General features: G+C 32.1%; 1 protein-coding gene and 1 long non-coding RNA gene across 2 annotated transcripts in view; one reads left to right on the top strand and one right to left on the bottom strand.

The window, feature by feature from the left end:
* Positions 1 to 8,257, top strand: part of LOC117339775 (pheromone-regulated protein PRM7-like) — a 34,009-nt gene extending 25,752 nt beyond the window's left edge. Inside the window, exons 6-7 of the mRNA XM_033901487.1 lie at positions 2,027 to 2,077; positions 4,154 to 8,257. Coding sequence (XP_033757378.1) covers positions 2,027 to 2,077; positions 4,154 to 4,911 — 809 coding nt within the window. The 3' untranslated portion in view covers positions 4,912 to 8,257. The remainder of the gene's footprint in view (positions 1 to 2,026; positions 2,078 to 4,153) is intronic.
* On the bottom strand, positions 8,117 to 15,452 carry LOC117339777. The gene is made up of 3 exons (XR_004535318.1): positions 15,343 to 15,452; positions 14,260 to 14,482; positions 8,117 to 13,711 (listed from the first exon to the last, which is right to left on the bottom strand). It is a non-coding gene; the product is annotated as an uncharacterized LOC117339777 (long non-coding RNA).
* Between the last annotated feature and the right edge of the window lie 704 nt (positions 15,453 to 16,156).

The following is a 16,156-nucleotide window of genomic DNA, read 5'->3' as shown; positions in this document are numbered from 1 at the left end:
TATGTTACTTTATAATATGGTATATGTTACTATATAATATGGTATATGTTACTTTATAATATGGTATATGTTACTTTATAATATGGTATATGTTACTATATAATATGACATGTTACTTTATAATATGGTATATGTTACTATATAATATGGTATATGTTACTATATAATATGGTATATGTTACTATATAATATGGTATATGTTACTATATAATATGGTATATGTTACTTTATAATATGGTATATGTTACTATATAATATGGTATATGTTACTATATGATATGGTATATGTTACTATATGATATGGTATATGTTACTATATAATATGGTATATGTTACTTTATAATATGGTATATGTTACTTTATAATATGGTATATGTTACTTTATAATATGGTATATGTTACTATATGATATGGTATATGTTACTATATGATATGGTATATGTTACTATATAATATGGTATATGTTACTTTATAATATGGTATATGTTACTATATAATATGGTATATGTTACTTTATAATATGGTATATCTTACTATATGATATGGTATATGTTACTATATGATATGGTATATGTTACTATATGATATGGTATATGTTACTATATAATATGGTATATGTTACTTTATAATATGGTATATGTTACTATATAAAATGGTATATGTTACTATATAATATGGTATATGTTACTTTATAATATGGTATATGTTACTATATAAAATGGTATATGTTACTTTATAATATGGTATATGTTACTTTATAATATGGTATATGTTACTTTATAATATGGTATATGTTACTTTATAATATAGTATATGCTACTTTATAATATGGTATATGTTACTATATAATATGGTATATGTTATATGGTATATGTTACTATATAATATGGTATATGTTACTTTATAATATGGTATATGTTACTTTATAATATGGTATATGTTACTATATAATATGGTATATGTTACTATATGATATGGTATATGTTACTATATGATATGGTATATGTTACTATATAATATGGTATATGTTACTATATAATATGGTATATGTTACTTTATAATATGGTATATGTTACTTTATAATATGGTATATGTTACTTTATAATATGGTATATGTTACTTTATAATATGGTATATGTTACTATATGATATGGTATATGTTACTATATGATATGGTATATGTTACTATATGATATGGTATATGTTACTATATAATATGGTATATGTTACTATATAATATGGTATATGTTACTATATGATATGGTATATGTTACTATATGATATGGTATATGTTACTATATGATATGGTATATGTTACTATATGATATGGTATATGTTACTATATGATATGGTATATGTTACTTTATAATATGGTATATGTTACTATATAATATGGTATATGTTACTATATAATATGGTATATGTTACTATATGATATGGTATATGTTACTATATAATATGGTATATGTTACTTTATAATATGGTATATGTTACTTTATAATATGGTATATGTTATATGGTATATGTTACTATATAATATGGTATATGTTACTTTATAATATGGTATATGTTACTATATAATATGGTATATGTTACTATATGATATGGTATATGTTACTATATAATATGGTATATGTTACTTTATAATATGGTATATGTTACTATATAATATGGTATATGTTACTATATAATATGGTATATGTTACTTTATAATATGGTATATGTTACTTTATAATATGGTATATGTTACTATATAATATGACATGTTACTTTATAATATGGTATATGTTACTTTATAATATGGTATAAGTAGCTACATTATTTTACATGCTATTATATTCATGATATTTATATTCTACTTCATTTGTACATTTACCGGTATATTACAAGACATTCAGCGAATTTCCCCTAACGACATATTTTTGAAATCTAAACATTAGTATTGTAATACATTTGTGTCCTTCAGCTGATGGCAATCCTAATTTATACACGTCGGGACAACGTTAATCGTTTTAATTTATTTCAGCTCAATCACAGCAGCTACAACTCCAATCACTGCATAGTACAAATAACAAAGGTTGGTATATTTTTCAGTAATAAATGTGTTTGTTTATTTCCTTCTATCATTGTACAGTCATAAAGAACTACGCCGCTTTTCCAGTCACATGTTTGCTTTAAAAAAAAACACTGTAATAAGTTTAGAACATAGACAACTCCGCGTGCTACCCACAGTTAACTTATTGTATCTCCTTGGGAGTACTTGATGTAGTACCTAGATAATACTTCACGTGTCACCCACAGTTAACTTATTATATCTCCTGGGGAGTACTTGATGTAGTACACTGGGAATACTTCACGTGTCACCCACAGTTAACTTATTGTATCTCCTGGGGAATACTTGATGTAGTACCTAGGGAATACTTCACGTGACACACACAGTTAACTTATTGTATCTCCTGGGGAGTACTTGGTGTAGTACCCTGGGAATACTTCACGTGTCACCCACAGTTAACTTATTATATCTCCTGGGGAGTACTTGGTGTAGTACCTAGATAATACTTCACGTGTCACCCACAGTTAACTTATTGTATCTCCTGGGGAGTACTTGGTTTAGTACCCGAGGAAGACATCACATTATACCCACAGTTAACTTATTGTATCTCCTGGGGAGTACTTGGTGTAGTACCTAGGGAATACTTCACGTGTCACGCACAGTTAACTTATTATATCTCCTGGGGAGTACTTGGTGTAGTACCCGAGGAAGACATCACATTATACCCACAGTTAACTTATTGTATCTCCTGGGGAGTACTTGGTGTAGTACGCTGGGAATACTTCACGTGTCACCCACAGATAACTTATTATATTTCCTGGGGAGTACTTGGTGTAGTACCTAGGGAATACTTCACGTGTCACCCACAGATAACTTATTGTATCTCCTGGGGAGTACTTGGTGTAGTACCTAGGGAATACTTCACGTGTCACCCACAGTTAACTTATTGTATCTCCTGGGGAGTACTTGATGTAGTACACTGGGAATACTTCACGTGTCACCCACAGTTAACGTATTGTATCTCCTGGGGAGTACTTGATGTAGTACCTAGATAATACTTCACGTGTCACCCACAGTTAAGTTATTGTATCTCCTGGGGAGTACTTGATGTAGTACCTAGATAATACTTCACGTGTCACCCACAGATAACTTATTGTATCTCCTGGGGAGTACTTGGTGTAGTACCTAGGGAATACTTCACGTGTCACACACAGTTAACTTATTGTATCTCCTGGGGAGTACTTGGTGTAGTACCTAGGGAATACTTCACGTGTCACCCACAGTTAACTTATTATATCTCCTGGGGAGTACTTGATGTAGTACACTGGGAATACTTCACGTGTCACCCACAGTTAAGTTATTGTATCTCCTGGGGAGTACTTGATGTAGTACCTAGATAATACTTCACGTGTCACCCACAGTTAACTTACTGTATCTCCTGGGGAGTACTTGATGTAGTACCCTGGGAATACCTTATTGTATCTCCTGGGGAGTACTTGATGTAGTACCCTGGGAATACTTCACGTGTCACCCACAGTGAACTTATTGTATCTCCTGGGGAGAATTTGGTGTAGTACCTAGATAATACTTCACGTGTCACCCACAGTTGTATCTCCCGGGGAGAATTTGGTGTAATACTTTAGGAAGACTTCACGTGTCACCCACAGTTGTATCTCCCGGGGAGAATTTGGTTTAGTACTTTAGGAAGACTTCACGTGACACCCACAGTTATCCTATTTTTACTAAGGTAACATAGCTGTGTATTGATGGTTCAATATTCCACCTGTTTCACATTTAGAACTCTATACCTGCGAAAGAAGATTTAACCGCGTATGTAGCTTTACCCAGTGAAGACAAAACATCACACGATGCTTGGTCGGGGCCCTGAATAACATTAGTTCTATTCCTGTATTTGTCTAGAGTTAGACGAAAATGAAGTTTCGCGAGTTTTATTTTTTTATTTTGTTTATCTAAAGTTTACAATATTTATCTGCATATATACAGCAGTAATGTTTTGGATAAATTCATGCATAACATTTCTTAGTTTTCGTGAGAGTAATTGGCAAATGGCACTATCACGTGATCACATATATTTTTCAGATGTATGTTCAACAGTGGTTGTCACTAAATATGCGACAACAACAGTTATAGATACAACAACTAACGACTTAACGGTCTCCGTAACAGCCAGTCCGAGAACTGTTGTCGTGACAACAGAAATTCCAACAACTCTCGTCATAACATCAGAAGTGTTCTCCCAGCTCGTAACGACAGTAGTCTCAACCGACATTGCCACAACAACCGTCGAAATTCCAACAACCGTCGTAACGACAGTAGTAATTCCGGCTCCCAACGTTACTATAACAGCAACACCTTCCATTGTTCCTGTGACAACTGTCGTTTCTGAAGTTGTCACGACAACGACAGAAGTTCCAACTACGATCGTCGTCACGGAGACTCCATCTGTTATCGTCTCGACTGTGCCGGTTACCGTTGCTATGACTTCAATGGTAATCGTCCCAACAACGGTTGTCCGCTCAGAAATCGAGACGTACGCTACAACGTTGGTAATCACAACCACGATACACGCAACTACGTGGAGTTCTGTGCCTCAATTAGCTCCAACAGAATTGGCAAAGAAATTAGAAAACCTTGTCAAGAACCTCACTGTGCCCAAGACGAGCACAAACGCTTATCGTCGCAAGTTGATGTGTGCAGAAGACACACGGCAATCGGCTAAAACAGTAGGCTTCGTCGGAATAGTTCTCTTAGTGATCCCGTTAGGGCTACTTATAGGTTTGGACCTTCCATCTGTAGCAATCCATATCTCGAAACTCAGAGAATCTTTCAAAGGATAGAGCAGTTATTTGAAGATATCTTAACTTTGGTAATATATTGAAGGGATTTGACCTCGAAGGAACGTTTCATTTGTCAAAATATGATGTTTGCTGGGTGTCTTACCCGAATAACTGCGATCGCCTATCACACTCAATTTGGTGAATGCAATATCATGGAACTTTTATGTATACTATTCTGTTGTTACATGGTATACTTAACGTGACATCATTGCATTGTTGTCGAGACTTCATACAACTGTACTGACTTACATGCCCCAAATCTAGGACGAGATGATGAAATCATAACTTCGGGGGTACGATTCTGAAGCTGTCAGAAACTCTGGAAGCCTCGTGTGGGGATCTCCCTGTCTAAACCCAAAGGGGAGGAAACATTTAACTAGTCCCCCGTATTACCTGTTCAAGATTTTCTGTCAATCCCTAAGGTGTGATTTCTCCGTCAATCCCTAGGGCGTAGCAGATAGCACGTGCTGGCAACAATTCAGTGACGCCAATTCGACAATTTAGACGCGTCATGTCAACGGTGTGCTTCATTACATTTCTTTTAATATTTGATCACCTAGATCATGCGTAGATAAAATGGAATGATTGAAGAAAAAAAATAATACCCTACCATGAGGACATGGCAGAAATATCCAACCATCTGGGTGATATTCTTGATTGCCGAACCCTTAACAGAGCCCCGGGTTAGATCATTAGATGTCCAAAAACATCATCCATGCGTTGAGATTTCTCCGTCACACTACCGAGGAAGGGGAAAGATTCTATTAGTCGACGTGACTTAGAAGACGTCATCTTATCTTGATTTTCGAGTTGTTACTTATATAACTCAATTTCATGCCTTGAAATTTTAATTCACACTTTCTAAGTCTTTATGTATTGTGTATATATTAACATTTAATTAAACAAGTGTATATAATATATGTTGTATTATATAGCATGTCACTGGAGGTGTCATTGTCATTATCTCCTTTCAGTTTTACATGCATGCACTTTATAGGTCTACTGAGACAACAGGCATGCGCAGTGATGTATGAAACCGATTTAAAACATCACTGAATAAGCCGTAGTGAAATTAGTCCCGAGTTTGCAATTGGTCAGCAATATCTATGTCTAAAATGTAATAATTATCATTTTACTTGGATCTTATCAAGACAATAGGTAACAGAGGGATCTTAGAGTCAACCATTGAATGTTCTTTATTGGTTCTATGTAATACTTATCTTTTCTCTACTTTCCCCTTCTTTCACCTTTTCGGCTTAATCATGAATTCTAAGAAAGATCTAAATTATAAGAACAACTTTATGAGAATAGCTTTTAATAAATTCCAACTGTTCAATCCAAAATGTCTACAGGTTTGCTATTGCTGGTTGTCCCGATCTGTCACAAGATTGAGCACAAGTAGGACAACGGAAACCAACATATGAATTCAGAGATATATTCATCCATAACTTTCCCAGAAATAGTAATAGCAGACCTTACTGTCAGGAGGGCATGTATTATAAATCCAAAATGGCTGCCTGATGGACAGACCAGACAAAGGTAATTTCGATCATCTGATGAAGGTAGGCTAACTATTGCAAACACATATTTTCTGTGTAGAACTCCTCTTTTTTTAAAGAAAAAGCAACAATAGAGTAATTAAAGTTTTATATATCCTTAAACACCAGACAGACTAAATGATTCCCAATTTCCTACAAACCACTTTCAAACGTTACACTGACTGGTGTTTGGTGATTTTTTGTTAAACTTGTTAAATCCAATTTTTAAATGGTAATTTATTTTTAAGAAACTGGTTAACAATGCATGTACATGTATGTGGAAAAAAATAAACACAACGATTTGTATGATTTATCTTTAATCAAACTGTTAAATTCATACCAAAGACGTCATAAGTAACATAGTTTTGTGGAAATAAACGTCCTTTTTATAATTTACCATGATAACAGTATGTTATTTAATACTATTTCTCACCACTATCCTATCCTTCTGTACAAGCACAGCAGGTATTCTTTCAAACACAAAGCACAAACTCAGAAAAAAAATCAATCATTTCAATATGATGAGTCAAGATTTAGATAATTTAAATAACTGTTAAAGCACACAGATATTATTTACATATAGTCATTTGTACCTGTTGGACCAAATTGTTCATTATATACGATACAGAGATGTTAAATGCATTCTTAAATAGATGATACATGTATATACAGTATTTACAGTTTATGTTCTTATGAGGAACAAACACCATCCCTGTGTAAAAATGTTAAATTACTATAATTCTACTTTAAAACACTATTAAAACTTTTAAAAATTTAGTAGTGATACTATTAAAATCCGTTCGCAAACATCTAGTTCTAGAACAGTTAAAAGTAAAATTGATGAAATTTACAGATAACAACACCATTTGAATTACCATTTACACGAATAAATCACTTACAACAAGTCTTCACAAAACATTGTCACTGTGAGTGTACATGATCATCCTAGTGCTCAAGTCAAAAAATAGTATGTAGTAAAAGTCAAAGTTTTACTTGAACTGCATAGGATCCTTCTCTATCCCTATCTGTATGATTGGTTTATCACCCCGTGAACAGCCGGGGTTATTTTGAGGCAGGGTCTCCTTGTAGTAGCTGGTGGCTACCTCACTGAAAAACATACGAGAGGCCCAGCGCATGCCATTCTGAGAAATTAAGATACTGTGTCTTGCCCAAGGACACAACCACACAAACACAGACCGGTCAGATTCCCTGGCTGTTCACAAGGCATCTAGTTACAACTATAACTATAGTACATATCAGTCTCGAGTCATTTTCAGTTTCAACATACTTTACGTACCATTGAAAGTGGTCTCTCTTCAAAACTGACGTGCCATACTTAATAATCATATATAGCATCTAGCTGTATATCTGCACGCTTTAATTCAATAATCTGAAAAATGTATTGCTTCAATTAGGAAACTCTTGAAATATGAATGTTTTTGGTTCATGGAATATATATACAGCGAGATGTCTTTAATGTACTGAACATGACTATTGGGTATATATATATTTTTGGTGCAAAAAAGCTTAATTACATCCTTGTTGAACATTCCTTCATGCACATCTTATACAGGGTAGACAACTCTCATTATCCATTTCTCTTTCAGCCATGTGGGAGAAAAAACCCTATACATAATACTTATTCCAAGTCTTTAAAAAATTTCTCAATAATGTTTTGTCCAAGATGAACTTGATGAAAATAATAATCAAATTTCTAAGCATGGTAATGAATTATAAAACGCTGAAAGTTTCTTGGCGTAGTCATTAAAAAAAAAAAAACAGAAAATTTTGACTATAATAAACAAAAACTAATGTTAAGGTCCCTTTATCTTCATGAATTTGTACTAAACTCTGATAGCAAACATCCATTTATATTAATGATATTTTCACCTCCTTTTCTAGTTTGCATATGCCCATAACATAGCCATTCAATATGAAGAGAAGTGAAGGCTATCGCATGTCAAGTGAACTTTGAACCCGAGATCTATTCAGTTTTCAATATTTTTACACAAGACAACTGTGCACAAAATTAACTTTATCAAAATACCTATATCAATGCGCAATTCATTGTGTATGAGAAACCTGTTTCGAAAATTGGCCCCGAAATTACAAACATTTCTTCGAAGAACTATGTTTCTCCAAACTTTCATTCAAATATTAAGATAATGTTGATGAATTCGTGCAAGAAATAATCTCAGAAACAGTGAGCAGATTGTGAAAATTTTGTGGTACTCTTGGTATACAGAAAGTGTGCACTTCATAAACCAAGATGCTTTTTATGACGAGTGCACTTTAGATAGAAAAATCATAAACTTGTTCAATCCTTCTTCAAATGTAAATAAAATTAAAACTAGAAAGAAAAACTTCTTTGATGAAAATATATTTAATTTGAAACATCAGGAGTATTTATCTCCGACGAAATGATTTTGACTTCGATTAAACACAGGCCATGTTTCAAACTTTGCACCAGTCACCAGGAACAAATCTGTTTCAATCTCAATTCCTTATATACATTTCAAATATTTAACAACATGTCAACGATCAACACCATTCGTAAAGAGAAGTGATGGATGACCAACTGAAAATCTCAAAAATTTCTTTTATTTTTCGTGAAAATCTAGTAATTTGTGAATAGCGTCCTTAAATAATGAAATGATCTTTTCCATCTATCTCCTTATAGACTCAAAAAATAAGCAAATGTAGAAGATGCAGTAAAATTTAATATCGAGATAAAGATGATTCTTCAAGGTTTCCTAGCACTACTTGGGCTATGTGACCTAATAAAAAAATCTGCTATTAGACACACCTAACTACTCATTACAAAACATTCCCTATGGTCATTCACATGGGTTAATGTTTCTGGTCATTAATACTTTTAGATCACATTCTTTTACAACCTAAATAGTTTAAATATGTGCTAAATTATATTTGTGAAGAAATCTTTTGGAAAGGCGTTTTATTGAAAGACAACCTATATCTAAAGTGTACGTTCTTTTGGACTAGTAATTCAGGAACTGCCTGAATACACAATTTGACAGAGCAAGATTATATTGATTGAATAAACAAAAATGTTTACAAACTGCATTATGATGTACATTGTAAATAAATATCAAATATAAATCCTATTTAAATTTCATATGAGATTGATGAAAGAGTGATTATTGTTAATTTTGTAGTGAGTCTCTGGTGACACCATTCATAAATGTTGTATGAAAAGGATTTAAGATTAATTTTATAACATGATCATTTAATTTTTTTATTTTTGCAAAAATTGCATTCAACACACTTTTTTTTGCGATTCCAATTCTTTTCTTTACCGTCACAATAAAACGCTGTCAATGTGTAATGTTATTTCATTACTATTCTATGACATCACAATAAACAATGTCAGTGTATATACGTATGATGTCATTTCATTATCATTTTATGACGTCACAATAAACACTGTCAGTGTGTTATGTCATTTCATCATCAATTTATGACGTCGCAATAAAACGCACTACATAAGTTTACACACACATATGCGACATATTGGTGTATTCACCGACAATATAACAATCATGTGAGATAAGAGTCTTAGAGATGTTTACTTGGAACTGATTATGACTACAAAATTGTAACTTATCACAAGTCCAGGAAATTATATCGAACTTAGATATGCAATATATTACAAATGACTCTGTTGTAATAAATTTTATAATTTTAATATCTATCAAAAGAATCTGTTCAGTCTACTTTATAGTATTATATATTAAGATTTATATATTCTTTTTAATGTTGAACAAAATATTGTTAGAAATTTCTATTTACATATCCAAAAATTAACTGTAATTAACTGAGATGAGATGCATACAACAAAAAATATTGAATCTGTAGAAAGGATTTCGAAAAAAGGCATTTGAAATTTTGTTTTGCTATGAATGGTGGTCAGTTTAATGGTGATCCAGGTTAATTATGAATTCTATAAAATGTTTTCTGAATTAGAATCTTCATTATCACATCACACTTATATAATTTATAAAAGATACCTGTACCGTACGATGTGCACTGGTGTCATAAAACTTACCTGGTTTCATACTCTACCAAATCATTTATCGTACAACTTAATCATGATATGACTTATGTTTAGATGAATGCAGCACAAACGACGACATGTACAGTGGAACCTGACTTACAATCAACGTCAGGAACAACTGTTACATTCGCAAGGAAAGACAGCAAAAGTGTTTTTGTGTCAAAAAAAACATGATAATATAGGTACAATCTTTGTTAAACAAGACAGTAAATGAACTGCATGAGTGGAGCCAAGTACAATGAATTTTCTAATAAGGGCACAATTTCAGATTCTTAATAAGTTTTTTAAAATCAATATAAAAACCTGATGGAGATTTCTACTGGAAAACAACACATTCTTGAGAGGACTGGATCAGTATGATTTATAAATAACACATAATTTGTGGAAAATCCAAAATTTAACCAAGTCCTTAATAACCCCTTTAAAAAGATTATGCTCTCTCAAGAGTTTTGATACCCAATGAAGTCATTCAGGAAAAATTATACAAGAGAAAAAAAAAAAAATTTGAATATAAATAAACAATAATTTTGATTGGCATTTACTTCTTTTATACAAATCAATCCACAATGATTCACACTGATAACGATAAAGACTAATAGTATATAGGTGAACACTGACAAAAACACAAACATCTTTGATATTACACACACATCACTCTGCACAAAAACAAGTGTACCACTGGGTAAAAACTATTATCACAATTAACTAGGAAATCATACCTGAATCTAATATGGAGACTGTTTTTGTTAATTTCATACTTGCATATTTTCATAGTGGTCATTGTTTTCCAATTGGGTTGAAGATACAGATCTAACGAAACAATTGAGGTGTTTGTTTCCTTCTGAATTTATTGTTTTTAAGTTGATATAGATTGTACAGATAAAATATTTAAAGTACTTATCATAATAATTCAGTATAGAATTTGTTAAAAAAAATAATCAACTTCAGATATATTTATTTAACAAAGAAAAGGGACAAAATTATGTATAAAATGTGATGTTAAATGAAGGAGTTGGGATTAAGAGGTTGATTAATTTATCATAAACAAAGTTTAGACCTATTAAAGACCCAAATATATTTTGTTGTAATGCTGCAGATGTTTTCATTCACTGGTAGTTATAAAAGAGTGTTCAACACTTTTTTTCCAAATAATGCTGTATTGTGGTCGGTCAGCAGGAACTCCTTCAGGGTGATATGTCCCAGAGTTTTGTTTAAAGGCAGTGATGACAGTTTTTTTCAGTTTCTTGGTTTCAGTGATTACTAATATTTCTGAAAGCCCTAAATGACAAATCTGTCAAATATTCACCAAATATGTCCTATGGTTCAGAAATGACTAAACCATCTAATGTGTTAAATCATTGAAATGAAATGAAAATCTTCAAAAAAAAACCATCATAACTGATACTTTTATCATAAATCAATACATGTACAAAGTCTTTGAACACTTACAATGCCGACTACATTAGCACATGCTGTAAACTGGTATACAACAGTAATAATCATAGCATACATTTCATTTTCTGAAAAGGGGCATGATTTTAACAACAAAAATATATGTGAATATATATAATCTGCAACGAAAATATCAATAAAACTAATGAGATTCAATCATATGTTGTCGTTTTTTTTCGATTCTAAATGAAATGTGTCGCTTGGACTACCTCCCCTGCTCGATTTAGTTATCTCCCTTTGACTTCAAATATTAGAACGAAGTCTTTAGTTATCTCCCTTTGACTTCAAATATCAGAACGAAGTCTTTACTTGTACTGTGATTACTTTTTAGAATATTTCAGCTGAAATGTACTTTTAATTTGAATCAATGTTTAAATGACGTTAGCTCTCTTCTGTTGTAACAGTATCAGATATACATCTACCTTATGGAATTTATTATGATTAAGTACTAGTTAAAATTTATTCATAAAATATGCATCTTTACACACATCTGTCTCTGTGTAACTTAAGACAGAAATATGCCATCTACCATAAAATCAAATACATCAAGAAATCTTCAGTCAGATGTAGCCTAGTGATATGCATTTCATTATTTTCTGTTTAATATGAAATTGAAAAGAAGTTCATCATCAAATATGAAGATAGTAACATATGAAATATTATATATCTTGTTATTTTTATAGTACAGCATATTGTTCTGGAACTTAAAATTTCTTAAAATGTATGTGTGTGTGTATTCAAGATTTAATTGAACATAGAAAAATAAGGTTGTTTGAAAAATTTGTTTTCAACTATCTAGAAACCACTTCATTGAAAAAATGGCATCATTCCAATTCAACTTTGAGCTAAGTTTGTTTTATGCCATTTTAGTTTCAATTTATTAACAACAAAAAATGTAATAATGAATATCTATATATGAAAGATGATATAATTCCAAAATAAGTTTAACACAATTGTAAATGTCCAAACACACATGATAGTAGAAAAACCAAACAAAGAAGTGATTTAACAATTCAGAACAGTACAAAATCACATCAAAAGATCCTCAATATTTCTTACTGTAATACACCAAGTAAAATCTGCTCTAATTGTATACCCTGAATTGATGAGGCATCAAGAAAATAATGAAATTAAATTTGTTCTGTGACATGAAATCTTAAACGAATTATCACAAACTGAACATGTATGATATCTTTTTTTAGATATACGTTTTTATAAACTGTTAGCAATCCATTTTAAATAACACACATCAACACTTTAATTTATCATCTGTGGAATATGCACATGAATCCTATGCACAGCATTGATATAAAACATAATAGAACTAATCACAAACTATGAAATGTGAAACAGATTCACATCATGCAAACGTGAAATACATTATATGGGAATCCGATTCACATAAACAAAATGTGAATAAAAATGTGAATCATGAAAATAAAATCTATGAAATGTGAACATAGAACACTGCAATACCATGTTCACATGTACCAACTGTTGTGTGAAGTAGAACTGTCATACAGAGAGAACATTACATACAGCAATATGACACTGTTCTTTCACACTATCCCTGTGAACCTGGGTCAAATGTGAATATGTGAATCGTCCATACTCTTATTCTCATTTAGGGTTTCACATTGCACACTGGCAGTTGTGTTCCAATAGTTCTCCATTTTAATGTGTCTCTGTGTATTTTTGTCAGTCACAGTCTTGTGTAATGTCAGCTTTCACTTTCCTGAAAGAAGGAGACAAAATTGAATCAGTTAACATTATTGACTGCATACAAATTACTTTTTTTAATTCAATGATAATAATTGTTGGTCAAGTATTCAACATACAAGATATTGACTATCTTATGCTGTGGTCCACTTCTTATATAAAATAAATAGCTCCCATTCATATTTCATCTAATACCCCATATATATTCTGAGTAAATACAGACTCAGTATTGTTGCTGCAGTTACTTTTCCACAACATTCTGCTGGATTTTATTTCAAATTGAACTGCATTGTATTCTAAAATGTGGAACCAGACAAGTTAGAGAACTTTCCGATAATAATCACAAAATAAATTTATTCTTATGTATAATTGACGTTGTTTATTAGTAATAACATTCTTATACACAAGCTTAGGAGTTTTTATGTAGAACAACTGCACAATATACAGTTCATTATCAAACACTTGTTAAGTACATGGCACATTATGGTAAAAAAAAACTGTCTTCATGCCATTGACAAGCTGTCACAATATAAAGTATATGTAAACGCCACTAACCATGCTTACCTGTTTTCACTCCAGTGGCCAGCTGCGAGGAGCCTACATTTGCTACGGCTCCAGCCGCTGCCTTCTGTTTTAGTAATGTCCAATCAAATATGTAGTCATACTGGTAGTTTAGTGTTCTAAACAGAATCCTGAACAGTTGTCGCAGGTACATGTAATCTGGAGCCTCCTCAAACCGCAGTCCTCGGCAATAATTCAGGTACATGGCAAATTCTGCTGGAAAACCCTGAAAGCACAAAAGTCATGAGTGTTCTGTAGTTATCTTGATGGAGTGCTTGAGTTACTGCATGTGAAAAGGGACTAGCTTAACTGGTAAAACATTAAGTATAATGAGTCTTTGTTAGGTGCTTTTCATCACAACATTACTAAGCTTCTCATCAAAACATTACAAAACCAAACACAAAGAAATTAATTTACAGTAATTCTAATCATAACTTTTGACTTTCTATTTTATATGAAGAATTATACTTGTTCCTATAGCTTTTTGAGTAAAGAATCATTTCTAAAGTGTACCGATTATAATTCAACAGGCTTCCAAGTTTGTATTAAGAATTACACTTGTTCTTGGCTTTTTGAATATTAAAAGCAAACATCCTTTTTATTCATTTCTACAGTCTACTGATTAATAGACATACCAATTTTGGTACTGATTAATTGGGTTTCATTTCAAATTTCAATTTATTTTCTAGTTTTATTATTGATTATCGACCCATCACTCCTAGCTCATGTAATTACCAATGGTCTAATTCTCTAAAAACAGATCAGTAACCTATTTCTTGGTGTATGTACACTGTACAGTATTGATAAAAGAGATATCTAAATATAGGGAGATTTTGGTTCTACACATGTAAGTAATCATTGGAAGAATTTATTATAACCACAACACAAGTATCACCTTTACATACCACAGCACTGCCCTCAGATATGGAAACAAGCCTCCTCAACAATTTAACATAATTGTATCTGATTACTTTGTATTTGGAAAGATTTATGGGAGTTTTACTGTCTGTCTTCTCACTGTGATGAAAAGCAGGTAGTATATTAATGTTTTACTGAATGATATACATGATGAAAGTCCATACTCACTTTGCATAAAACTTCAACTGGTGTTGACATCTTCTTTTCACTAATTTTTTCATATTTCTGTTTCTTTGTGTTGGCCTTGAAAATTTGAAAGAAATATATCAACATCTGTATTGTTATGGTATACAAGCTAAGATGCAAGTCACATTCTGACAAGTTTCTCACACATAAAGGTGCTACATCTCAAAATATAATACCAAAAGTTACATACAGAATATCCTCGCACTTTATGCCTATTGAACACTTATTTCATTTGGTTATGGTTGCAATGCATATTTAAAGATATACAAAAAATAAAAAGATAAAAAAATAAAACAAGAGATCCCAGAGGGATCTTGGCGCCCACCATTGAATGTTCTTCATAGGTTCCATGTCAGATTGATCTTTTCTCTACTTTTCTCTTCTTCTAAGTCTTACTAATCTGTGTAAACTCAGAAGAAACCTCTAGTACTTTTCAAACAAGGGAAACCTATATATAAAATTTAAGATTTAGGCACCAAGGGGAACCTATATATATGGAATTTGAGAAAGATTTCTTCAGTGCTTTCTGAGAAATAGTGATAACAAACTTCAATTGTCAAAATCCAAGATGGCTGCTTGTCGGCCATGTTGTTTTCCGATTGGTCTCAAAATGCAATATGCATAACTAGGCACCTGGGGGAACCTACATATGAAATTTCAGGAAGATCCCTTCATTAGTTTCTTAGTAATAGTGATAACCAGTTTCAATTTTCGAAATCCAAGATGGCTGCCTGTCGGCCATGTTGTTTTCTGATTGGTCTCAAAATGCAATATGCATAACTAGGCACCAAGGGGA

Source organism: Pecten maximus, chromosome 12 (genome assembly GCF_902652985.1).
Source record: "Pecten maximus chromosome 12, xPecMax1.1, whole genome shotgun sequence".
Classification (NCBI taxonomy): Eukaryota; Metazoa; Mollusca; class Bivalvia; order Pectinida; family Pectinidae; genus Pecten; species Pecten maximus.
The sequence above is the reverse complement of the archived record's forward strand: the minus strand, read 5'-3'. Positions and strand labels throughout refer to the sequence as shown.